At 39.3% G+C, this 27,895-nt stretch overlaps 1 protein-coding gene across 3 annotated transcripts in view; it reads right to left on the reverse strand.

Moving 5' to 3' along the window:
* SHQ1 (SHQ1, H/ACA ribonucleoprotein assembly factor) overlaps nucleotides 1–27,895 on the reverse strand; it is a 105,854-nt gene that overhangs the window by 37,950 nt on the left and 40,009 nt on the right. For all 3 annotated transcript variants that reach the window (XM_026650472.1, XM_026650473.1, XM_026650474.1), the window contains 4 exons: nucleotides 24,502–24,656; nucleotides 21,601–21,654; nucleotides 17,181–17,304; nucleotides 2,719–2,839 (listed from right to left, as the gene is read on the reverse strand). In XM_026650472.1, coding sequence (XP_026506257.1) covers nucleotides 2,719–2,839; nucleotides 17,181–17,304; nucleotides 21,601–21,654; nucleotides 24,502–24,656 — 454 coding nt within the window. The remainder of the gene's footprint in view (nucleotides 1–2,718; nucleotides 2,840–17,180; nucleotides 17,305–21,600; nucleotides 21,655–24,501; nucleotides 24,657–27,895) is intronic.

The raw sequence follows: 27,895 nt of genomic DNA on the forward strand, positions 1-27,895 counted from the left end.
TCAAACTGTGTTCTGACTGGGTCAGATGAGTCTGTCAATAACTGGTTACAAATACACAACTGTACTGTGGACAAGGCCTTAAACTGGAAGCCTTGTGTAATCAGATCTCCAAGATACTCTTCTAATCTAGGATTTGAAAGTGCACTAATATATAAAATTGTCCTAAACCAGGGGCTCCCAAACTGTTGTCTGCTGGTGCAGACCCAGGGAGAACTAATGGAGGTGTCTCTGCTTTCACAAGTATCCAAGTTTTTCACTGCAAAAAGGAACCAGGAGCCCTGTAAAAGCAGATGGAAACAAAAGGGGCTCAGCCTCTATTACGGGTTGCTTACAAATCTGAGGCAAGAAAACAGGACCTGCCTTCATAGACTTTGAACCATCAGTGGGGCTGAGGCTGCCAGCCACAAGAGCAGAGGAACACCCAGGGAAGAAGGGAACAAAGCATTTTAGTCGCGTGTTCAGAGGAGCAAAGAACAGGTAGGACAAAACAATAAAATGAAGACCAAAAGTAGAGTATCATCAACCGATTTCAAAAAGAATGAAATACTTCATTAAAGATAGCTATATATACCTAAATATTCCCACCCTCCCTCCCCACCCCCCATATACCCTTTTAAGGTAAGCAATTGCGGCAGCTGCCACAGGGATGCTATGTGACCATGAATGAGAGTACAGGGGGCTCATGTGATCATTCTATTAGGATGTGCCCCCCCACCCCCCACCCCATTGTTAGCAGACCAGCCATTGCCTATTTTTGATTCCCCTATATATTATTTGAAATCATATGTGAACCTAACAATTTCCTACAACATTTATTAGTGGAAAACATTAAGGCTCTGATTCAAGAAAAGATCTCTGTTCAGGCCAGCACTTAAGCACGTGCTTAATTTCAAGTTTATGGTTCACTGTTATCCTGAATAGAAAAGGACATAAGCACATGATTAAATGCTTTCCTGATTCGGGACCTAAAAATAGGAGATTGATTCTGCAGTTCCTCTGTCTCTTGCTCTCCTAATGACAGGCAACTATTGTGCCATATCATTATGACAGTAAGATAGCTTAATTGCCTCTTTCCAGAGGATGTCAGTTCTGCTTAACTGGTACCTAATGTATGTGTCTTGCAGTAAATGTATTAATCCATCAGTCCCTTATATCAACCCTACATTTTCCTCCACTGCATTTGAAGAAAGGCTAAGTTCCAATGACTGGCTTGCTAGATGTTATATTCACTGACGTGGACAGCAGCAATACTTCTCTCCTAGGACTCATTTCTTCGTGAAAGATGCATGAAAAGACCTCTGTCTTCATTTACTGTACTTTCTCCACTAAAGCTTCAGTCTGCTTATGAATTCTCCAGTGGCTCTCTTTAGGCTACTGGCCTAAACTGGCCTAATCAAAGAAGTGAACACTGACTGAATTAGCAGTATTTTGCTATGCTGGGATTAAACAGTCTTTTATACTGTAATAGATTTTTTCCCAGTCTTCATAGTGGGAGCAAAATTAATCATTTAAAAAATATACTGAAGAGCAAATGAATAAACAATCAAGTAATACACAGCATTTAGTAACAGGCAGTGGTGAATTGCAGGACTATTATTCATTGAGACATTCTGGTGATGTCAAACTACATGTTTTAATACAACACACACACCCTCAGAACTCAGAGATGTGCCATTATTTAATATTAGCCTATTTAAGTTGGATCCATATTTTATATAAAATAAAAAATTCTCTTTCGTATTTCCCTTCCTGCCCAATACTTGCTCTGAAATTTTTTGGGGCATGTTATGCTTTTTGCGACTGGTGGATTTAAAGGATTCACAATTTCTTGTGAATCTCTCTGTGTTAAATTACAGACTAAGATTTAGAGGCTGCTTACAGACCATCAAGCCATATCAGGATGATACTATATTATACTGTATATCAATTACCATGCCTTCAGCAGCAAGATATTCCCAGAGCAGTTTTAACACATCCACATGCAGTACATTTTACAACCATGACTGTACCAGGGCATTCTGGAGCTACTGAGGCTCCTGTACCCTACATTGCGGCTTGGAGTAAGTAGCAAAACACTGCATTGACAGGTGGAGAACCAGCTGAACCGTCCATAGCAGCTTCCTCTCTACCCCAGGAAGAAACCGGTGTAGACTGTACTTATTCAGCTGGAGCTGTGCTACAATCCTCATTCTAGGTGCTGAAACCAATTAGTACAATCAGTAAATGTAAAATGCCTAAGTCAGCTGTTCAGTGCAGATGAAATATTTTGTGTGTGTGTCGTTAGCTCAAGACATCCAATTCAGGATTTGTGAGTTGCCACAAACTTTTTTCAAATATTACGTGAATGTTTTTTAATCATTTTAATTCCTTGAAAAAGCTTCTTGATTTCTGTGCAGTTACATGAACACTCCTATAAAGTTTCACCTCCCTTATGTTTTAGCAGTCTGCAAACAAATGGAATTTATATTTTTATTTAAAAACAAACCTTCCATTCTTCTACTACTACCAACATTATTAAAAAAATAAAATGCCTTCTTTTGTCTTGCATGAATAGCATGTTAGGTAAGTTTAATAAGTGAAAGATTGAACAGATTTCCATTTATGATTTTAAGGAAGGATTTTTTTTTCCATTTTGAGAAGTTTACAAACTATCAACACTTGTTCCTGGATACAATATGCTAAAAACTCTCTCAGAATAGCAACTGATTTAAAACTTACTTGGTTTTTTGAATCCAAATACAATAGTCCGTAATGTAGAGATCATTAAGGATGTAGGCAGGGTCATTTTCTCGAAAAATCTTGTGAATGTCCAACAGACATTTCAAAACAGCACTTTTACCTGGAAAAAACATTTATGCTTTTTGAAAAATAAATAAATGAAAACTAAAACATTACAATTTTACACTTGACACCTTAATAAACATTTCATTGCAACACTTTATATATATGGCAGGTTTGGCACAATCTTACTACCTTATGTTGAGTTAGTGCCTCGATCATTTGATTGGAATTCTCCCATTCCCTCTCATTTAAAAAACAAAATAAAGGGAGGAGAGATTTAGGTCCCAATTGCACAAGTTATCTTCCATTGGACTCCTCTGCATACACTGAGCCTTACTTAAGTCAATGAAAGCGTGCCCATTTAGAGTTCGTTGCAGGATCAGAGTCTTAGAATTCATTAGACTGTTTCCTGCTGCTGTTAGTGACAGACTGGTTGGCAGCTCAAATGTCTGGGATAAAAAAGAAATCATCAAACATTCCTAATAACTAAAAAAAAATCCCATTTTTAAAAACATTGGATAAATCTCTGAAAGATGACTATTTGGCAGCAGAAATACATTTTCTTATTTCACAACCAGAAGAGACCTGTTCTGCTTCATTTTTCTTTCATATGTCACCATTTCTGCAAAGCAGATGTTTAGCTACAAACATTTCCTAATTACTTAGCACTTCCTTGCACCCTTTTTTCAAAAGCCTCAAAACCACTAAGGCTTAAGTGCTAGTGAGAACACTTTTAAAATAGATTTTTGTTAGACAGTGAAAACAAGTATGGCTAATAAAAAATATCAAGTGTGCAGAGGGAGTCTACCAGCCCCCTCTGCTGGGGTGAGCTCCTCCTACATTATTTAATCTTAACTTGGCAAGGTTACACTTTAAATAAATAAAAAATTAAGATCTGAGTTGATCTCTTGTAAAACTCCCCCTGCTGTCCAACCACAAGATTTTATCAGAGAAGTACCTCTGCACAGAAGAGCGCCAGTCTGAGTGTGTCTACCCGGAGGGGAGGGGAACGAGGAAGGAGAAGTTATACAGTGGCGGGTGTGGAGAAGCTGGAGAAATGCTGCACTGGAAGGGAACTAGTCAAACAGAAAACTAGAGAGAGAATCAGATAAAAATTAAGACGCACAAGCATGGGGCTGAACTATAACTTCTAAACTTTATCGTCCTTAATATCTGTGAAGACAGACTATTCCGACTTGCAAAGAAACAGATCCGTTTTCTTTAAAAAATGACAATGTAAGTGAAAACCTTGTTTAGCTGTCAAACTGCCAGCCAGAACAGTTCGCAGTTAGCAACAACAACAAAAGAGTATAAAACAGGTTTTAAAAGTTTTCATGACACATAAAAGGGGGGGGGGGCAAACTGGGTTTGAGATTCTCTCTCTAATGCCCCCGTATCCCTTGATTCTACTTCACTGATATTCACGGGGGTTTGGTTGCTTTTCTGACTGGTTCCCTGCTGCAGCAAACAGCACATCAACTTAATGATTCCATAGCATTTGTCTAGTGTCCTGGTACACTAGATAGAAAGGGGAATTTTCATTTCATACCCAATTTATACATTGCTGCAATGATTTCACAAAGTCAGGAGCCATCCAGTACACTAAGGGACGAAGAAAGGGAAGTATGCTTTGTTACAGTTCTATTCTGTTTAGTTACGACACAAATGGATGTTGTCACGGATTTCATTTTCATCACACTGTCCTTCAAGTCACATATTGTTTACATTGGCAAAAAGAAAAAGAAGGAATACATTGTGTGACTGCACATGAGTAAGAGGTCAGCTGTTCTCAGGGCTGGGAGTGGCCTCGGCAAGACATTGAGGCATCTGCAATCTACTGTATTTTCTCCTTGTCTGGGATGTATAGATGCCCAAAGATTGTAGTGTTGCCTGGGAGCGTAAGAATATGAAGAATCACTATATAACGTGCCCTCCCCCAAAGAGAAGGTCCTTGATCGTATTCTGCACCTCACAGGGGAAGTCAGAGGCAGCCAAGAAGCTTGGGGCATGATTACTGCCCTATCCATGGACTGTGCAGCTGTATCAGCAGCACTGAGAGAGGCCCGAAGAGACATCTTGGCAATTGTCTGCCCTTCTCTTATGGAGGCATGAAATTGTTCCCTCTGATCCTGAGGCAGGTGTTCAATGAAAGATGAAAATTTTGAATAGTTTGTAAAATCATTTCAGGTCCTTCCAGGATTCAAAGATCATCACTGAATAGCAGCTTGGATGGTACCAGGGACTCTGGATAGGAAGCTTCAAGAGCCCTTATGTTGAGCGGTACTGGAGAGGGTACTGAAGGGCAAGTGGTGGGCCCTTCTCATCTGGTTACAGAAGATGGCACTGACAATGATTTTGGCATGGCTCTAGAGACCTTGTGGCTTTGATGCTAGTGCTGTTCTAAGTTGTTTACCTGATGGCTTTTCAGTATGCAGCATGGTTTTCTTAGCCAGTGCTCTGGTCTCAGTATGAGATGATTGGAGCCTCAGTGGAACCAGGATGCAAGGTCTCCTGAGATCCAGACCGAGGGGGTAACTTTCCCCTTCTCTTAGCCTGTTCTGAAGAATGTGGCCTTTTCTTCTCTGAGGGTCTGGATGGTTCTGAAGGGCCCTCGGGGTCTTTGCTTACCATTGCAACTGACATGGTCACCAGGGGTCTGTGAGCAACCAGGTCCACGGTACAGGGGGTGAATTGTACCCCATGGGTCTCAGAGAACACTGACTCAACCAACAGGCGTTTAAGTCTGTCCTCCCTCAATTTCTTAGAGCTGCTTTTAAACCCTGAACAGATCTAAGGCCTTGTCTACATTGGCAAGTTTCGGCGCAGTAAAGCAGCTTTTTGCGCTCAAACTGCAGACGTGTACACACTGCCAAGCCACTCTGTTTGCAGAAACTCCTCAGTTGCAGCACTGCAAAAGAACCGCCTCGATGAGAGTCGTAAGGCTATTTCCGCAGAGGCTCCAGTGCTCTATTCCCAGGGTAGGCACTTGATTGCGTTCTGCGCTGTAATTGGCCTCCGGAGCTGTCCCATAATGCCTCAAGTGACCACTCTGCTCATTGTTTTGAACTTGGCTGCCCTGGAGACATGCGTCCCTCCCCCTTCAAAGCACGGTTTCTGACAGCCATTGCGTGCTGTGCTGATCTGCTCCAGGACACAAAGCAAACCATTAATGTGGAATGCTCCTGCTGTTGAACATAGAGGCAGGGGTGTGTGTGTGTGTGTGTGCGCGCGCATTGCAAACCCTTCCCAAAGCACCCTGCAGCCAGTTGCACAGTGGGATAGCTATCACACTGCACCGCTGTCTTTGCCATTGCAAGAGCTGCTAATGTGGATGTGCTCCAGCATCACAAGAAGCACAGTATGGACATGCAACAGCAGTTTAATTCCAGCGTTTTAATACAAGTGATACAACTTGTGGCGCAGAAACTTGCCAGTGTAGACATACCCTTACATTTGAAAGGGATGTGAGTCCTCCCAGGCAGCCAAGGCGGCTTAACTATCTGACACAGATAAAGGCCCAAAACAAAAACAAAACAAAACACAAGGGCTCAGATTGGGCAAATGACGAAGGGAAGAGAGAAATCCCATCCCAAAAAAGTACAAACTTAACCTCCCCCCCCCATAAAATAAAGAAAATAAAAGTTTAAGGGGAAGAGGTAGCAAGCTGTGTAGCTAGCTGACACCACAATGCTCTGTTTCCAGCCGCAGATGGGTGAAAAGGAACTAGAGTGTGGCAGCAAGTCCCACCCTCCCTATATATTCTTGTACCAGAACATGAGAATTTGCATGGCGCAAAGGCAGACCCCACAGACACTGCTGGCAAAAATCGCAGATCAAGTGTGCACAGGCAGACGCACATCATGATGTGGAGAACCCATAGGAACACTACTCAAAGAAGAAACTCAATTAAAATATATAACCTTAAATTAACCTATTAATATTTCTCCCCTCTGGTGGGTGTTTGTCTTTTCTCCTCCCTTGAATATTTTGCTTTTAGTTACAGTCCAGACTTCAACAGAGTTTCCTCCAGTGTGAAAGAAAAAATTTGCTTTGTATGTTCATTTCTTGCCCGTCACCTCCAATCTAATTTATTTCTAACAGCTTTCTTGTCCCACAATCCCACTTTTCTTTTGCATTTTTGGGGAGAGAAAAGGGGACTTGTTGGAGCCTGTTCTCCTATCCATACCTAAAGTCCATTCATTACAGCAACCTGCCAGGTAAATCTAACTCCCTCCAGAGCCTGTTAATTAAGGTCTTTCAGTCAATTCTTTCCTCAGAGAATGAGTGCCCTGAGTAGGTTCCTGAACTCTGATCTGTGCTCTCTATCTCAGACTGCGAAGTAGCGTCTGCAGGCCCACGGCTGTGCAGAGCAATGCCTCATGCTCTGACAAGGGCATATAGGGAGGTGCAAGCCCACCGCCACTCAATTCCTTATTGACCTTGAAGCCTAACTCTGCAGTAGAGCAAAAGGAGGGTGGGAGGTGGAGCATCCACAGGTAAAAAAATCTCAAAGAACTCAAGTTACTATGAGGTAAGTAATCTCTCCTTTTTCAAGTATATGTCCCATGGGTGCTCCACCATAGGAGACTCCCAAGCAGTAACCCATCGAGAAGTGCTGAGGTGGTAAGTCCAGAATAGTTCAAAACCCTGCATCACCAAAGGTGGTGGTATCGCTAGAAGCAGGTAAGATGGCATAATGTTTGTCAAAGGTATAGATGGAAGACCAAATAGCAATCCTGCCAATTTCTCCTATGGGAATGTCCTTCAGTAGCCCTGTCAATGTGGGCTGAGTTTTAGAATACACTGTTGCTCTGTGAGGTGGGATGCATGTTGGCATTTTCATAGCAGGTAATGATGCAACCCGAAACCTACTTAGTTTGTATGGAAATCGGCTGGCCCTTCATCCTATCTGCAACTGATACAAATAGTCTAGGAGAGGCCTGAATGATTTAGTCCTATCCACATAGAAAGCAAGGGCCCTCCTAACACAGTGAACAAAGGTTTGATTCTTCTTTAGAGGCATGAGGTTTTGAGTAGAAAACTGATAGTGAATCTCCTGGTTAATGTTATGTTCCGAGGAGACCTTTGGGAAGAAGCAAGGATAGAGATGTCTTTGTTGAAGGTGATACATCGTGGGCTCACAATGAGCACTCCCAGCTCCCCTGTCCACCTCACTGAGGTGATGGCAATCTTTCCCTGGGGACTGACATTCAGGATATCCATCAAGGAATGCTTAGACTTTCGCACTTCCTCCAGCAGGATCTGAAGCGAGTCTGCTTGCCTTTTCCTGCGGTCCTGCAAGGTCTTAAAATCATCAGCGTGGGAGGGCAGTGGTGACATTACCACCTTATCCAGAGATGGAGGTGAAATCTCCTCCACCTGAGATTCTTGTTCCTCCTGTATATCATCCAAACCAGAGAAGTGTGTGGTACCAACGTGTGACGTAGCACAGGACAGTCTAGAGATGCCGGTAGGTGACATGGTACCAGTGGGTGATGGTGTTTTCACTTAGGTCCCCGATAGAGTTGGTTGCTGTAGGGCCCCATAAGTTCCAATAACTCCACTGGGGAGGGGGATAAGGGAAGGGAGCTCAGAGATAGTCAATCTTTGGGCCTACAATGTACATTCCCTAGGATGTTCTTCATGAAAGGGATCATGGGAGTAGGGAATTCACAAGTTAAGGCAAATACAGCAGACAGCAGAACTCTCTGTCCTGAGCTGCAGGCAATTGAGAAGGAACTGAGTGGTGGTCAGCTCACGCCTCCCTATGTGCCCTCATTCAGAGCACGAGGCACTGTTCTTTGCAGGCGTGGGATGGTGGACATTACGTTGCAGTCTCCAATCAAGAGTGCACAGAGGCATGCACATCTATAGGGACTATACTTAAAGAATAAATAAGAGGCACATAAAAATAGTATCCAAACCTTAACGTAGCTATTCTAGAAAGTGTAACTCATTTGCTGGCCTATCACCATGATATTCACAATGCTAAGTTCTGTCCAAAGACATTTGTTTTTGGCCTTTAGTAACATCAGTGCTTTACTCACGTCTAAGATTTCATGGCCTATGAAGACCATGCCACTGTTTTGGCTCTAAATTCCTCTTCTTCAAGTCACTTACTGCAGTTAATTTTATTCTGTAGTTTGGAAACACAGGACTGAATATCAGTTTGATTACCAAGTACCAAGCATGGGCAATTTCAATCTTTTTGTACAGTGCAAAGACCCAAATCAAGGTTGAAGAAGGAAACAATCTATTCAGAAAGTAATGATAAGTGTTTAAGAATGTGCACAAAATCAATGTAAACATTTGTGAACTAAAGATTTTCTTTGTTTCATCATAGGTATTTGCTGCACCAACATTTTTCCAAGTCATACAATGATCACAGAAACAAGCCTAAGTATGGTAAATGGAATTAACTTTAAGGTGTCTTAAATAAATGAAAACATTAACCTGTAACAATTTAGTTTATTTGTAAAGTTACGGTATTACATTATATTGAACAGTTAATAAACTGCTTTTATTGAACAGATGTTTTCTGATTGCTTAAAAGTTAGTGGGACAGATTTTAAAATAAATATATAAAAAGATTCCACATCTGTAAGACAATTGAAAACAATGATCTTATAAATATTTATGAGATTTCATTATATTAAACACAAAAAGTGCCATAAGAGCCAGCGCATTTGCTCTCAGATTGTTGGACTCTGCAGGAGTTCACTGCTATGACTGCCTGCAGCAGAAATCCCACAATTTTAAACTCATGGAGTTTCAGAAGGACTTTTTCCTATCCTATGAGGTTGTGTGTAGGAGGGTATAATTCGGGCCTAAATCTACATCAGTCATTTGATATAACAGAAATAAAGTCACTGTAATCTAACTTTTTCACAGGCTCAGTGGCTCATGCATTGAAAATAAAACATTTATGAAGTAACAGGAGACTATACAATTCATTCAGCTATTTTTTATCTCCTCAATCTGATTTTTTTCCCCACTACAGCATCAAATCAAGTAAATGAAGCTCTTTTCCCAAAGACAATTCTATGTATTTTTTCCACATACTTGCACGCAGCAAAATGAGTTTGCATCTAAAGAAATAAACTGAACTTTTATTGTCTCCCTCTTAAAGATATTAAAGGATAGCATGAAACTGAATATATGAGGACTATAAAAGATGTCACTAACCCCTTGTGTTTGCATCAATATAGTCCTCAGATTCTAAGAGACAAAATCTCAAGAATATTTAAGCAGAGAGAAGTATACTAAAAAACTCAGTGTATATGTATGACAAACAGATACATGTTAACATGAATTAATGCAAATGAACATTAATCTATTTTGGATTAATTTAAAATTTCATTTCGAAGTGTCAAAAGCAATATTTAGTGTTACTGGCTCAAGAATTTCTGTGCAATTCTGACTCTTCTAAGATCCTTGTTGGCAAATATGGTAATTTTACAGTAATGTGTTTTACAATTTGATGGCAGGTTCAATCAATCACATTTCTCTGTGTCCTACAGGAGAGTCCAATGAAAGTAAACCAGACATGAAGTGCTGCCACCTACAGCCACCACTCTGTTACAAAACAAGCAGAAAGCTCTTGGTGCCAACATCCATCAGAAGAAATTGAGAACTACAAATCAATATCTTTTTATATATAATTAGTCATCAATTATTTATTGTTCACATGTATGCTGAAAAAAGCATAGGATATTCTTTAACCTCACACAAAGGAGCACAATGGTTTATATCTTTACAAGCAGCTAATAAATGTAAAATACACAAACTAGCATTACCTAGTGACAGAAATACTGTACATCTCCAATATTTTGAAAAAAATGTATATGGATGCCTACAGGTTTACTGAAGAGGAAAAACAATGTTTATATAAATATACTAAAGCTACATATGCTTAATCTGTGCTTTAATCATCTGTCAGTTTTGATATACGTTTATTTCTGAAGCAATTTTATAGCTTGTATGTACCAATAACTCACAAATCAGAAATTTCTTAAATCCAATACCAATAGTATTTGTAAATGTATTCAGATAACAAATATGACAGGATACTGCAATCAAAGCATTCAATTTTAAATAGCTTTTATGTAAAAGCATTTTAAAACATTCAAAGCACTGATCACCCAAAGCATGTGAGAAATCTTCCTAGAGATCTTAATACAAATGAGCTTCTGATTTAAACGAATGTCTCATGCGTCCTTTAGTTTACCAACCAGATTAAAAAAAAATTCAATATTGTGAACGTTGAGTAAACTCTACATTTTTAAAACAAATTCACTCACAATTTTCCTTCATGAGCTACCTGTCCAACTGTTTTCCTGGCAGTCGTTCTCTTTTTATGTACAATTTTCTATTAGGTCAATTGAATAATATTTTGGAAAAGCAATAGTTTCTGAAAAACTGGTTAATAACTCATTTAATGACTGATCACTAGGCTTGTTAATTGTTTGTGGCAAAACTGACAAACTACTTTTTAATGAGTAGAAATAACTGGTTTCCTAGGAGTTGTTCCTTAACATTCACAGGGTTATGCTCTGTTAAAGTGCCTTTGGAAAGTGTCCATCTACTACACAGAGTCTCAGACTTTGGGATATGCATTTTGTGTACGTTATCAATAAACTGAACACATCAGACACTATCAGAGCTGCAATGAAATTCCTTGCCAAAATATCTTATTCAACTTTAAATTCCAAATATATTATTGTACTACGCTCCAGCTTCATCTATCATGTAGGAAAAGGCCTCAATTGAGCATGAAGTCAATCAGACTATTCACCTGTCGAAAGCTAAGCACGTGCTTAAATGTTTTGCTGGATTTGGGTCAAAAGGAATGGTTTTATAGGTAAGTTTTATTACTAGCATTAGCTTTCTCTATTGATGAAAGCAAGTCACGTTTACCTGTGTGTAATGTATACATTCGGATACGTTGAAAAGCATGATGTTGGTGGTTCAGTGCGTTCAATACGCCGAAAATAAATATGATACACTATAAACATACAACCCACCATATAATATTGTATTTACTTGTATTATGCTTTCAGTAGTATGTACAATATGCTAGGCATTATACAAAAACAAAGAAAGGCCCCAAAGATCTTCTTAGATTTTTCCATGGAATTTGAAGTAGTAAACATTTTGTTGAGTGTATCTGTGGTATGCTGTTTAGACAGTACAAGCACAAAACTTTAAGCTAATATGGTTTGAACATCCGTCTCCTTTTTCAAATTCATATACAGGTTCCTATTTATTTCATTCTGTTTTCTGGTAAGGTATATATCTATTAAATACACTTAACATTAGTTATATTCTTGTGGTTTTTTAATTTAAGAATTTAAGGCCTTATATACCACACACACTCAACTACAATAGCAAGAAATAACTTCAGCACATAAATACTGGCATTTTCAACACTATTAATATTAATCATCTGTGTTTATATCACCATCACTATATTAACTATTTTGCCCCTCCGCCCAATAGATTAAGACTATTTTCTCCTTCTGACTAAATTAACCCATTAGAATCTATTTAACATCTCAGGTAATATTTAGAGAATATCATGGTTTATCTTCAGTGCAGTTTCCTTCTTTTTACCAATAAAAACACATGCTGAAATGGGCAAGCATTCACTTTTTGTGCCTTACATGCACAATCTGAGCTCTTGAAATTCCACCCACAACTCTGACAATCAACCTACCAATACAGCCAATCACATTTCTTCCTGCAATGGTTTCCTAGGTAACCAATACAGCACAAGAAATGCACGGTATGCAGCTGAATGAAACTAAACCTGTCGTATTTCCACTTTTTCCAATGCTTTTCCACTGTTAAGTATTAAAATGATTAAAGTTTAGATGGCTCATGGGATACTTGATAGCTAGGGCCCTATCAAATGGTCCATTTTGGTCAATTTCATGGTCATAGGATTTTAAAAAGCATAAATTTAATTATTTCAGCTATTAAAATCTGAAATTTCACACTGTTGTAATTGTAGGGGTCCTGACACAAGAAGAACTTTTGGGGGTGGGAGGGTTTGCAGGGTTATTGTGGGGGGTGGGGTCGCAAGGTTATTGTGTGTGGGGGGGGGGGAGTTGCGGTACTGCTACCCTTACTTCTGTGCTGCTGCTGGTGGCGGCACTGCCTTCAGAGCCGGGCAGCTGGAGAGAAGCAGCTACAGGCTGGGAGCCCGGCTCTGAAGGCAGAGCCGCCACCAGCAGCAGCTCAGAAGTAAGGATTGCATAGTACAGTATTGCCACCCTTATTTCTAGGCCGCTGCATGCAGAACTGGGTCCTCAGTCAGCGGCCACCACTCTCCGGCCACCCAGCTCTGAAGGCAGCAGCCCAGAAGTAAGGGTGGCAATATCATACCATGCCATCCTTACTTCTGTGCTGCTGCTGACGGCGGCTCTGCTGTCAGAGCTGGGCACCCAGCCAATAGCTGCCGCTCTCCAGCTGCCCAGCTCTGAAGGCAGCGCAGAAATAAGGATGGCAGTACTACAACGCTCCTGCAACTCCCTTTTGGGTCAGGACCCCCAGTTTGAGAAATGCTGGTCTCTTCCCCCCCCCCGGTGAAATCTGTATAGTAGAGGGTAAAAACACACAAAATTTCATGGGGAGAGACCAGATTTCACAGTCTGTGATGTGTTTTTCATGGCCATGAATTTGGTAGGACCCTAATGAAAGCATATGCAGCATTTCTGCTCCAAATTATCCACTTAGGGCCTTAGTAACTTCAACAGGAACTGAAGGTGCTCTGCTCCTTTTAAGATCAGGATGTTTAGAACCCACCCAGGTTTGGTAATGACAAGGCTGCTACTGCTCAGGGACTTATGTGAAAGTGAGTCTGGTTTGTTTTTAATGAACACATCTATTTTTTTTTTTTTATTGACACAGCACCATAGGTGTTCAGCCTGCATTTTAAACAAGGAATTAATAATCAAAGGGTAAAATTCTCTGCTGGTGTTCTGGCTGAATTTAAGCCAGCTGCAGCAATTCACACAAACAGAGAGTTTGGCCTTGAGTCTGTCATACAATGAAAGTGAAGATATCATCAGAATATGTCCTATAGTTTTCGTTAGAAATTTTCTCTTCTGCTCTGATCGGCTGTTTGCTCCAACCACCTCCCAGCGCTTCCTCCCTCATACTCTCTTCATCTTGGCTGCACTCCACACCTGTCCCGCCTACCTTACTCTGTGCATCCTTTCTTCTTCCCCTCATCACTTCTCTTCAAATGTTCCTCTCTCTTTTTCCTTGTCTTTCCATTTAGCTAAACCCCTCCTAACAAAACCCTACCAAAAACAAATAATAATCATGGCAGTAACATGATGTTCACAGATCATCATATAATTCACTCTTTGCTATATGTTATTATTCCTTTCCCCTACCCTTTGTCTGTCTTGTCTATTTCAATTGTCAGATCTTTAGGGCAAGGAATGCTTACTGCTGTGTTTGTACGGTGCCTAGCACACTAGAGCCCCATTACTGAATGATCTCTAGGCATTACTATTATAAACATTAAATAGTAACAATCCTCTCATTTCTATTTCAAGTATACCATCACAGTACAACACAGTTGTACTTCCCAAATCATGTGTTTTTCTTCTTTCTGGTGATGATGGGTCAAGCAACAAAAGTTGAAAAAATGTACTGGTTTCCTGCAGTATTCACACGAGTCCACCAAAGCAATCCTAGACTTAAGACCTTAGAACATGGGTGCAGTCTGTGTTACCAAAATCTTTTTAATATTTATTTCTTGGGTCACTGAATGTTCATTCTGTAAAATCTCTCTTGTGCCACAAAATTAAAATAAAAATGTACATAGTATCTCTGTTGTAAGTCCCTCCCCAAGTAAATCAGAGGCGATGTGTACACAGCAAAAGCTGTAGAGGGTGCTAGACTACCTGAACTAGCTTGGCATAGGTAACAACAGTAGAGAAGACAGCCCAGCATGGGTCCAGGGCAAGTAGTACAAAGCCAGCACAAACCCTGGCTAGGTACTCGGCTCACTAGCCTGTGGTGAAGCCCATATTGCGCTGTCTTCACCATTACCAATACCCACACCAGCTGGAATCAAGCTAGCTCACCTAGGTTAGCTGACACGCAGCTTCGCTGTGTAGACATCCCCTGACAGACTGCCTGAATGCTACACTACGTCTTGTATCATAAGCATTTAATTTTTTCCGCACTCAAGAGATGCTACACAGATCTAATGGAGTTAATTGGAAAGGAGGCTTGATACTTTCCCTGCTTAACTTCACTGCCTGACCTTTATGTTGTCAGTGGTAAATTGGACAAGTAACACTTTTTTTTTTTTTTTTTTTTAACACTTGCCCAGAATTAATTTATTAATTTCCAGTTATCAGTATAATTTTTGATTCCTGCAACTCACACACCATGAAAAATAATCTGTTAATACAATTTTTTCTTCAAAGAATTAACAGTTATCAATATAGAAGAAACTGCTTTTCTGAATGTAGTAATTCACAATACACAGCATAGTTGTAAGTAATTTTAACAACCCAGGATATCAACACGAGTGCGTACAACTGTACAATTGAAACTGACATGATAGCAGTTTTGAAAATTTGCACATATGTGAAAGATGGTACACAGGATATATAATAAATACTCTGTTGCTATGAGATTTACTTTCAGACATTAAAAAGATGACAGCTCTACTCCTAAAGTGTGAAACAAAGGTTCAAATATGTAGTGCACTCAGCTTTTAATTCAATTTAAAATAAACGAAACCTGTCCATATGGAATCCCACTACTATATGTTTTGTTTACACAGCACTATTTGGTTATTTAACACTGCCTGATTTTGCGTAGGTAAAGGCAGAGGCAGCGCACTAAAAGACAAGCTTATAGAGGTCTTCCTCTCCCCCTAAGATATAATTATGACTTTGAAAGTGGTAAAAACATTTTATGATGCATACTGCATTATTTTGATGCTTTCCACATCACGAAGCTGTTATTTCAGCCCTTTCTGGGTCACTGATAAAACAATATGTTAGTTCAGTTAGAATTTATTCCATCTTAGTGCTGTATCAATACAGTTATACCATAGGAGTGCTCCATTAACCTGTTCATGCTTAATATCTTTAGCCATGGCCTTATAAAAAAAAAAAAATCTGTATTTCTGACCTTATCATTCCATCATTGCACCTAATACACAGCTGTCCCAACCATTTTTTCTAAACCCATAAGGGAAGTGGCCCCTCTCAGGCTAAAAGAACCACACAGATAAAAGCCCCCAAAACTGTTTCTTAAAAATTAGTGCACCTATATGCCAGTATTAATCTGGCACAAGTGACAGCGTATTTTTGGAACTAAGGGACCTCAGAGGTCTAATATGATTATTTGAAGTAGGAAAAAAAAAAAAGTCATAGCTAATGGGACCAAATCAGTTTAAAATCAGCAGAAGCTCTACCTCTGGGAAACTAGCTGGCTAAGAAAATGAATTTAACAGAGTAAATTTACTTTCAGAACAATTCTTAGCACCATTCACAAGTGTTAATTTAATGGAATAACTCTTCCAAATCATGGATCAAGATAGGGAAGCTGCTTTGATGATCCAGATTGTGTAGCACGCACGTATGTATTCCAGTGGGGGACTCCATATCAGGATCAGAAGGATTTCATTGAACAGAACGGCAGCCACAACCAAATGCAGGGGGCGCTTTCAAAACTGCCCTTGGAGCCTGATTCACAGCTCGTTTAAGCTAATGGGAGTCCTTTCATTTATTTCAGCAGGTTTTGGATCAGGCAATTAAATAACACAGGAAGAGCTAACAAACTACAGATGTGCATCTAAAAACTTTTGACCATGATCCACCATTAGAAATACAATGTAATTATAATTAAAAGTATACTTTAGATACTTTAAAACAGGGCACAATACGAAAGTATAACACCTAACTGTGCATGACAGTAGCTTCATAACTATACTTTTGCCCAGTAAAGGAAAACCTTTTTCCTCACTGTAATACGCGTGCGTGCACACACACAGGACTTGTCCACACAGTGTGTTAATGTGCACCAGCAGGGGTGTAAGTTCTAGTGCACACCAGCATGTGACGCACAAACTGTCCATTTTGACCCTGCTGACATACACTATTGTTCCCCAGTGCACGTTGACACAGTCTCATAATATTATGTCAACATGCATTAAGGAACTTTTAGTGCATGTCAGCAAGGGCCAAACGGACAGTTAGTGCATGACACGTTGGTGTGCACTAGAATTTACACCCAGACTGGTGTGTACTAATGTTCTGTGTAGACAAGGCCCCCTCGTCCCCCATACAAATAAATATATAGTACAGCCAAACTTCACTGTATATGGCTAATTAACACATATAGTAAAAAATTAAGTATCTCACCTAGTTGCAATATCATGACTGTATCACTGAAGGCTCGTGTCACTAATCTGAAATGTCTGTAGAGTGGATAACATAAAACTCTTCTTCCAAAGGATACCAGGACCTCAGGAATACTAGTGAAACTCTGAGAGCATCAATGAAATTGTATGATTAATTTACTTGAATAAAAAAAAGCACATTGTAATTTTTTTTTTTTAAGACATTATTGCAACACGCACAAAAAGGTCTATAGTTTTAACAGCTATGGAAACAATAGGTTAATTTTAAACAGAAACAAGACCCAGCACTTTCAACTTACATGGTACAATTATAAAAATCTGATAAATTTTAGTGGTTTTTAATTGAAAAATATTGAATTCAGGGCACATTACAATAAAACATTTAACTGAAGTCTTTGCCATTCTTTACATTACAGCAATAAGTCTGTCCCTTAACATTATGTATATTAAAGAGAGCTATAAAAAGCCTTTTAAGAATAAATAAAAATTAAAAACATATGATAACAGAATCCATGTGTACACACACAAGAACTCTAAAAATGATATATGCCTTTGCCTTTTAGCAAAGTTATGGATATTGAAGATAGAGATAAATATATCTCCCCTGGGAAGGCAGCTCATTGTCCTCATTTATGAGTGAAGAAGACCTCTAGTTTACTTAGGCCAGAGGCATTAGTGAGTTATTAAAGATTCTCTCAAGAGTGATTTCCTTTCCATCTTTCACTCTTCAAAGATAAAACTTTCCATTTATGAATTTTAAAAAAACCCTTTTTCATTGTGAATTTGCAATTGATTAAAATTAATAAAAACCACCATTGCTGACCACTCAGCACTTTTTCATATGATATGAACAACTTGGTGCCAGACAACTGAATTTCCTGGGTGTAAAGTCTACTGCTGACTGCAGCTGCGGCACCAATTGCTACATTGTACGGTAAGTGCACACCCATAAGACAACCTCTTCATTACAATAAGTTATGATTGTGAAAAAGTCAAGACTGCCGCTGCATTTATAACTGCATTTATAACTTCATCAGTTGCGCCTAACTACAGTGTTAGACAGTAACAACATGCATTGAAATGTTAAAAATTACAGAACCAAAGGCCCAATCCCTGCAAACTCTTACTAGTGAATAGTGTTTTCTATCATGAGTAGTGCATCACTGGAAGTGTTTGCAAGATTAGGCCCTATTTTTTTTTTTAAATTGCCAACCCTACAAACAGAGTCTTGGCTCAGACAATTCAGCTGGGTTCTTTCTATCTTCTTTATCTTCACCAGAAATAAAGGTTCCGCTGGCAGATAAGCCCCTCAGTCACACCTGGGCAACCCTACTGCTTTATACAGGTGTAACAGAAACTCAGTGAACAATTCCACTGAAAGATGCACAAAATGGAATAGAATTCAGTTCACTCAATCTTGTCTGTACTGGCTCTGTAAGGTTCACAGGAGTTTAAAAAAAAAAAAAAAAAAAAGAAGCATGGTTGAAAACATGAACCAAGGACAAATCAATGTAAGCATCCACTGCCCACGTCTGCAGACACCCTGAAACAATAGCTCTGAGAGATGTAAACTCAATCAGGGGCCTGTGGATTCTGCAACTATGGAATTTGGGATATTTTTCAAGATGCCATGAAATTCACTATTTCTGTCATGGAATTTGCTGTTTTGCTGCAGCCAAGAGCCTAACATTTTGTCTTCTGTCTGCAACCAGGCTGCAGTTGCTGCTTGCTTCCCATCCTTCCCCACAAGGGGAAGTTAACTGGATTACAGTGCATACTCCCTGCACTGTTGTTTGACGCCAGGTGGCAGAAGATTGGGGAGCCAGAATTACAGTCCAATTGCAGTCCAAAGAGGAAGCCAAAAGTGCAGACTGATGTAGGCTATGAAGCCTGGAAAACAGTGCAGCAGTCAAGACCTATTGAGCTGTGGAGATGAGAGGCTGAAGCAGGCTACAAGTACCTGCCTTCCCTGATATATAATAATAATTAATAATTTGTAACATGTATATTGCCATAGTGCCTAAAGGGCATAGCCAGATTAGACCCCCCCCCCCCCATTGTGCTAGGCAATGTACAAACACCTAATAAATGACAGTCCCTGCCCACACATGGCAAAGGTGGTCCTGAGCTGGGCTATCAAGGAAACACTGCAAGAGCTGAGTTTCAGTGCACCGAATGGGCTTCCGAAAGAGTACAGGGGAAAAAACCCATCCTCAAAAGCAATCACTGTAAAACATATTTAAACACATTTAACCTGAAGTAGTTCTTTTGTTTTTTTAAAATCAGACCCATAGCTGTGTGTATTTGTGTGGAGATGGGAAGAGGGAAATGAAGAATATAGCACAGAGATGAAATAAATTAATGTTGCTATGGAATTTAGAGGTTGTTGCCGCAGAATTTAGAAGTTGCTGGAGCAGAATTTAACCATTGCTGCAGTTTGGTCCCATTGTGTCATGTAGTACACGGGACTGATTATAAAAATACAGTATGAATTACTCACACTTCAAAATGTGAAGAATTTACTAATTTAACTATCAAAAATATTACGGAAGCAAATTAAATTCACAGGGCATTGTCAGAACTAGTAGGCCCAGATGTGTTTTGACAAAGCCTCTCCACTCTGCTTTTCTCATTTTTGTGTTTAGGCAGATTATTACAATTTACAAGATTCCCACTCACAAGAGTGGAATGGACACAGCATCAGGTTTATGCCCTTACAATTGTGGAGAAACTCCTTACTATGGGTTATTTTTATTATATCACCACCCAGAAGAACAGTTTCAGTTCCCAATGTGCTACAATCTTTGTTTGCTGACATAAACCAGTTTTTAGGAATCAGAGAGGAAGGGTGAAGTAAAATATTAACATTTTAAGTAGATAACTTGGCCTGTCAATTCTGACAGTATCCTTTTATAGCGCATCATTTTACATAATACACTAGCTTCTATCATGTCTCCGTTTAAAGAGTATACATTTATTTGGTTTAATATTTAAATGTTTCTGTTATATATAAAAACTTTATAAAGACATACATGTGCATCTTCATAAAGTAAAGTTATTAATCCGCCCCTTAGTAATTTGCAAACCTAGTGATCCATAATGATTTTGTATTTGAGTATCATTACAACATTTGACATTCATATCTTATGTTTTCTGTCAGTTGGTGCTCAGGATGAGAGGATTTTCTAGCAAAACAAATGCCTCTCATCCATATGTTTTTATCTGGATTGTTCATCAGTCATTCATTAAAAAAGGGACTTCTAGTCATTAAAGTGAATTTGCATAATACTGCAATTTGTGTACTCTTTATTATATTTGTTCTTGCTTCCATTTTCCCATGCCATGATTACCTTCTTTGACAGAAATAAAGTTTAATGCCTTAAAACCATTTTAAATCAAAGAATTTAATCAGAGAAACATGAAGATAGAATTACAGAACTGTTTTAAAGTAATACATGATCAGTATCCCTTCAAACAGGTAATATGCTTGTGTGTGAGAGCTCAGTGTGAAAAAGATAATTAGAATAATCCTTTCTAAAAACTAATTGCCCAGTAAAATAAAGCCACTTGCCAGTTTCTGTAGTTAATTTTTAAGGTATTTTTCAAACATTTTGATTGACAGCTGCTGTCTTACCATCCAATGTTGCTCTCAGCCAGTGAAATAGGAAGATTATCTCTGGCTTTTGTTCAAACAGCTGGAGTTTTATACTATTATTTTCTAGTGCTATGAATGTGGTTGCACTTAATATGCCTACTTGACAAATATTTTACTATATTACAATATCAAGCTGGTAAAGGAACTATTATTTTTTCATAACAGGAGGAAAAATCCTAGTTTAGTCAGACCATAGATTTGCTATAATATCCTCACTGACATACCACAAACCACATCCAACCAGATAAGTAAGCTTTATTAATTCAAAGAAAAATGTTTATGTGGTAAGAATGATATATTTAATGCTTCTTCAGAGTGTCAGTCCAGTTCATGCGAGCAAGAGAAAGCACCTGATCTGTTCTGGCTTACTTATCAGATTGAGACATCTTGCCAAAGTATTGGTTTCACTTTCTCTACACCGCTTCACTTTCTCTTTCTGTTCCACCGAATGGATATTACAGTTTGCTCCACGTTGGTGACAATGATATCAAAACTTTACCAGGTATCTATGTAGTCCAAAAATATCTCACTTACAATAAGCTTAGCCTGCAAATGTATACTGCACTTCCTAAAAGATCCATTTTAAATAATTCTGTAGTCAGTTTTGGAAGTTACAACATGTAATTAATTAAAATAACTACATACAGCAAAAGGAAATTTAAAACATTCAATAGATCTATAGTTATGAATGAGCAGAATATAACATACAGTACAGTAATAATGGTATTTTAACCACCAACACTACAGTTCTTGAAATTCACCTTACCTCGAGCCAGCACAAAGTTGCACTCAGTTTCCTGATATTCCATGATGACTCGACCTGATTTTTGATTTTTTTTTTGGTGGGGGAGGGAAGAGAAATAGAATAAAACAAATATTATTTAATTCAACATTCAAAATTGCTGGCAAACTATTTTCAAATAATATTCTGCCAGTAGTAATTTAAATGTTTAAAATTGCAAAGGTTAAGAATATTTATGAATATGAAATAGTAACGTGTGTATTTAAATGACTGGGAATATCTAGCTTATGCAAAAAGCCTTTAAAACACAACAGCAATCAGAGAAAAACTGCATTTTAGTAGAATTCTCTCTCTTAATAAACACACTTTCCTCCAAGCAACAGCACCTTGAATGTCTGCCCAATGAATCAACACAGCTCAAATTGAAATGCCTCTTTTTCCTGAAAACTGTTCACGGTTTTTGGCTTCCAAAGGGGGACCTAAGTCCAGCAGTACATGTACAGTGTTGTTCTTTTTAAAGTGTGGCAGATTCATGTATCAGGGGGTAGCCGTGTTAGTCTGTATCTACAAAAACAACAAGGAGTCTGGTGGCACCTTAAAGACTAAGATTTATTTGGGCATAAGCTTTCGTGGGTAAAAACCTCACTTCTTCAGATGCATAGAGTGAAAGTTACAGATGCAGGCATTATATACTGACACATGGAGAGAAGGGAGTTACTTCGCAAGTGGAGAACCAGTGTTGACAGGGCCAATTCAATCAGGGTGGATGTAGTCCACTCCCAATAATAGATGAGGAGGTTGCTACAGGGATACACCAACCCAGGAACCAATCCCTGTAGCAAACCTCGTTGCCTACTCTGTCCCCATATCTACTCTGGCGACACCATCAGAGGACCCAACCACATCAGCCACACCATCAAGGGCTCATTCACCTGCACATCTACTAATGTGATATATGCCATCATGTGCCACCAATGCCCCTCTGCCATGTACATTGGCCAAACCGGACAGTCCCTCCGCAAAAGAATAAATGGACACAAATCGGACATCAGGAATGGTAACATACAAAAGCCAGTAAGTGAACACTTCAATCTCCCTGGTCATTCTATTACAGATTTAAAAGTCACTATCATTGAACAAAAAAACTTCAGAAACAGACTTCAAAGAGAAACAGCAGAACTAAAATTCATTTGCAAATTTAACACCATTAATCTGGCCTTGAATAGGGACTGGGAGTGGCTGGCTCATTACAGAAGCAGCTTTTCCTCTCCTGGAATTGACACCTCCTCATCTATTATTGGGAGTTGACTACATCCACCCTGACTGAATTGGCCCTGTCAACACTGGTTCTCCACTTGCGAAGTAACTCCCTTCTCTCCATGTGTCAGTATATAATGCCTGCATCTGTAACTTTCACTCTATGCATCTGAAGAAGTGAGGTTTTTACCCATGAAAGCTTATGCCCAAATAAATCTGTTAGTCTTTAAGGCAGATTCATGGGATTTGTAAGGTAGTATGCTCTAGTGGAATGAGAACGGCTAGGAGCCAGGAATTCCTGAATTATAATCCTAGCTCTGATGCAGATTTGATTTGTGACCTTGGACAAATCATTTAACTTCTGCATGTCTCTGTTTCCCCATTTAAAAAATTAGCACAACAATATTTATTCCCTTACCTAACAGGGCTATTGTAAGGATAAATTAGTGTGTGTTTGTACAGCACACTGAAAATATGAAGTGCTATATTAGTAATAAGTATTATTATTATACCATTGAACTGTACAGACCTGCAAAGTTCTGCACACAATTCTAATGTCTATCCTTAAGGATTCACTCCAATCAGGAGAGCAGGACTGTTTATCTGTTCCACTCTGGTAGCAAAAAAAATGGGAAGGAACAGCTCTCAGAGAATATCAACAGTGGTCTGCAGGGCACTTTCCTGGCCAAAGTACAGCTCTATGCTGTCCCCTCTCTCAATCTGTGCCATTAGAGGGGGGGGGGGGCACCGCTAAGGCTGTTTTGGGGAACGGAGGAGAACATAGCTGAAGAACACAGTGCTCTGGCTGTTCTGTTTCCTATGGCCCACCAGAGGCTATGGGAAACAGAATGTAAGTAAGGGGAGACTTATGGTTACTCTTACGCAGGGGAAGGGCAAGCCTAGAATACCAGAGGTGCAAAGGTAGTTCAAAGCAACCTTTCTCCCTCCCCACAACCAGTGGTGAGCTAGGGGAAAGGGAGTACTTAGAATTGGGGCCAAAGTTTTCTGTGGCTACTTTGAAGGCTTCAAACGTTTTCCTTTAGTTTACTGACTGTTTCCCATAACTACTCCCTGTGCTCTAAGAGGCATTTAAAAACAAAAAACAGTTGTTTTAAAACTTCAAAACTATGGAATTCCCTGAACAGAAGCAATTCAACATAGCAGCTTCTGTGGAACTCCAGAACCCTGTCCTTCATCCTACACGCCCACCAATGACATTTTACATAACCAAACAAACACTGTTGTTACAAACAATTCTAGCTATTATAAAACTACCCAGAAAAAAAACAAAACACAGTATTAAACAGCTGTTCTTTGATGTAGTCCCTATCTGGATAATCAAGTCATAGCATAGCAGTGACCTATGAAATAACCTGAAGTGATTCATTTGTTTTTATATCTCCTGCACCACACCCTCTTTCCTTTTCGCTCCCACAGCTGTGGGATGCTTCAGACCTGTAGCACCAGCATAAAAATCATTTGGAATGATACCAATTCTAAGCTGCTGCCCAACAGGCTAATCTAGAAATGTAACATTTCAATCCTCACTTTTTAAATTCTGGAACAAAGTCCACTTTAAAAGCCCTGCCTTGTGGGGGACAATGCAATGTCTTGTAGACAGGCAGCTGAGCCACTTCTAAAGTTTCATTAAGGAAAAAAAATACTTACATTTTTGTCTCCTTCAGTAATACAAATTTCATAGCAGTATGCCAGAAGGATATCAATTAAACTGAAATACACTTGATGACGGGTTCTTTTATCTAGCAGGTAAGATTTATTTGTGAATTTTCTCAGCTGCTCTCTTTCTTCTTCTGACAAGGAGACTAAAAAAAGTAAAAGGACAACAGATTACAAGTTAAAAACCAAAAGGTTCCTTTTACAAAGAAGTATACTTCTTCCACAAACCCATGAAAGCAAACTGGTTACCAATCACATATTTAAAACATTACATATCTCTGAGAGAAAAAGCCTAAATCATTCTTACTTTGATTATCAATCTCTTATTGAACACTTATTAATTCGACTTAGGGCTTAACTACACGGGGAAGTTAGTGTGCAGTAAGCCAGAGTGTGAATTTAAAGCCCAATGGTAGCTACTCCGCACTAACTCCCTCTGTGGACACTCTTACTGTGCACTAAGAGTGCCCTCAGGTGGTTTAACTTAATACACTTCCAAAAGGCATTAAGCTAATGAGCACAAAGGCTCTGTCAGTGCACACTAAAGTGCCCACACAGGGAGTTGTGTGGCATAACTTGTGCATACCAGCTACTGTTGGCTTTCTCCCCATGTAGACAAGCGCATAGGCTCTTAGAATTGCCAACACCCCAATCATGCAAGTTACTCTGTTTAGGCAGACCCTTGTACCCATGTTAGAACCCTTCTGAAAATACCAGGCTCAGTGAGGTTGCAGGGGTATCCTGTACAGCGCTCTATGCAAAATCAGAGCCAAAGACAGTGACTGAAAATTTCTGAAGTTCTTACCAAGGAACCTAGATATTAGCATTCCCAGAGCAGTGGCAGGATAAAGAAATGATAAGAGAAAGGAAGAAAATAAGAGTAATTCTGTCACTCTGAACCCAGTCAAGTTTGATTTTAGACCTGGATAAGGTTTAGGAGCTGTGCTGGTTGTATTGGCTGACAATCTCCTCCCAGTGTTGAATGAAGATCAAGAGTGAAATCCGGTCCACATTGAAGCCTATTTCGCCATTCATTCAGCCTGTCACCCCCAGTGTTCATACTAATTTTTTTCTGTCAGTTGCTTTTGATACTGGTGCTCTCAACGGGTCTGCAGACCTTCACGGGAACAGATGGGATTGGCTCTAGAACAGCTATTCTCCTTTCTTTTTTACATTACCCAGAGGGGAGGACTGGGCAATTACCCTTCTGAGCGGAGGATTTTCTGACACAGGGTTCGATTTTCTCTCTTCCTGTTCACTATGGGGGCTGTGAGGAGGGTTTAATGGGGAGGCATGGTATACCTGCCTTCAGCATGCTGTCAACACCCTGCTCGCTTTTCAAATCACTGGAGATATCTGACACAACTGAAAAATTCACCCAGAACCAGAGCCCACGGAGATTGGAATTAGATAAGGGCTAGGTGGTAGAGACTAAACTGAGGTAAGACTGAGTTATTGGAGTTAATTAACGGTAAGCATGCAGGAAAACCGAAGTTATTACATACTGCGAAAAGTACCCCAAAACTGAACACAATTATATTAGCGCCTTCGAACGAGGGCACAAGCCTGCCATCTGCGACTCAGGTTCACAATTTGAGTGCCTTTTTTTGTTCTCCAGCTGCTTTCAGATGTCAGGTATCAGCAGCTGCCAAGCTCTCTTTCCATCACTTGTACTTGTCAAGAAGATCACGGCCTTTTCTTTCAGATACAGACATCACCAAAGCCAACTGTCTCTTTACAGTTTAAGGCTGGATTACACCAATGTGCTTCACATGAGGCTGTATCTTAAACCCATTCAGAATTTGTAACTGGTAGAGAATGAATCTGCCTGCTTACTAAGAGGCTGCCTGCTTACTATATTATCAGTAGGGAATACATTACACTCATACTCCGTGATTTCCATGATCTGCCATTTTAGTTGTTGATTTTGAGTTAAAAGAACTAAGGTAAATTGTTTCAGTCTCAGCTATTTGAGGGGTCATGTTATTCCTTATGTATTAATGTTGCAGTTGCAACTTTCTGAGACGCTCAAGCTTACAGCCATTAGGTTTAAACAAAAAACGTTCTGGTGGCAAGGTGCTGTCTGGAATTTTGGAACCAACTTCCTCCTTTGCTCTGACACCATTCAGATCTGATTATCTTCAATATATGCTACTTTCCCATACTTTTCCACAATGCAGGAAAAGAAGCTAATCTGTGTTGCAGGAAGCAGGAGAAGCCTATTTCAATGGGTTGGGAAGGTCCTTTTATGATCATTTTAACTGAGTTTTGATTGTACGTAAAATTATTATTCTGCAACTAGTGCACTGTTACAGGCACTTTTATAAATAGGAATAAATACAACATATACACTGTTCAGTTTTAGTCCAAGAACAGATATGAATAACCCCATTTGCTGCCCTACTAGGATTCTTAAAGTGTCAAGTAAAAATCACGTGTTCTGATTAGATGCTGGGAGCAGAAGACTAAGAACATGTCTGGGTCCTGCAGATAGATGAAACCCAATATAATTTAGTACTTGATATATGATGTTAGCCATTCATCATATCAGTAAAAGATTTTTGCTGTTAGATTTTCCAGGAAAAAATTTCTATCTGTGCCACTACAGTCAATTTTGGATTCAATCTCTAGTGTACACACAGAAAATTAGTCCCACATATAAAATAACACAAGTGAAAATTGTCTGCTAATTTCTGCTCTCATGAGACTTGTTTTTTAAAGGAACCCAAAGATAGTGTGTTATAATATTTCTGATCACTGCTTAAATGCAATGCAAAAGGACTCTGAAATTATCCTTAAACTACTGAAGAGATAAATGACTGACCACAAATGATCCTTGTGCAAACCTCAGGCTACATCAACCAGGAATCTCTGGTAAGTCAAATTAAGAAGCCAAGGAACCTGATCTAAAAATTTTCATTAAGACTATCTAGAAACTTTATGTCAGTGTTTGAGTGGTGGTGCTGGTGGTGGTGTGGCAGAGTTGTTTAGCATTTCAGTTACCTAATCTAGAAAACATTAAGTACATTTCCTTAGAATTATTAGAGTATTTCTCATAGTTACATTGCGTAAACAAATTTCTCTTTTATGCATAAACCCCTTCTCTTTAACACAACCACGTCACATTCCTCCAACAAATCCAGTAAATCCAGGAAATGTGTGTTTACACTGGAATATTGCTCACAGTTTTTATACAATCCACATCCTCATGCTTACAATCTTCTCCATAAGACATGCAGTCTCCTTTATCCCAGTAGCTTGGCACAAGAGTTTATCCAAACATACCATAAAATGTTACAAACGTAATGGACACCAAAGGCTCCAGCACATACACACACACTCTCAAAGCATCAGACTGCAAATGGAAAAAAAATTGTACATGCTT

This window comes from Terrapene carolina, unplaced genomic scaffold (genome assembly GCF_002925995.2).
Source record: "Terrapene carolina triunguis isolate 2854851 unplaced genomic scaffold, T_m_triunguis-2.0 Scaffold89, whole genome shotgun sequence".
NCBI classification, from domain to species: domain Eukaryota; kingdom Metazoa; phylum Chordata; order Testudines; family Emydidae; genus Terrapene; species Terrapene triunguis.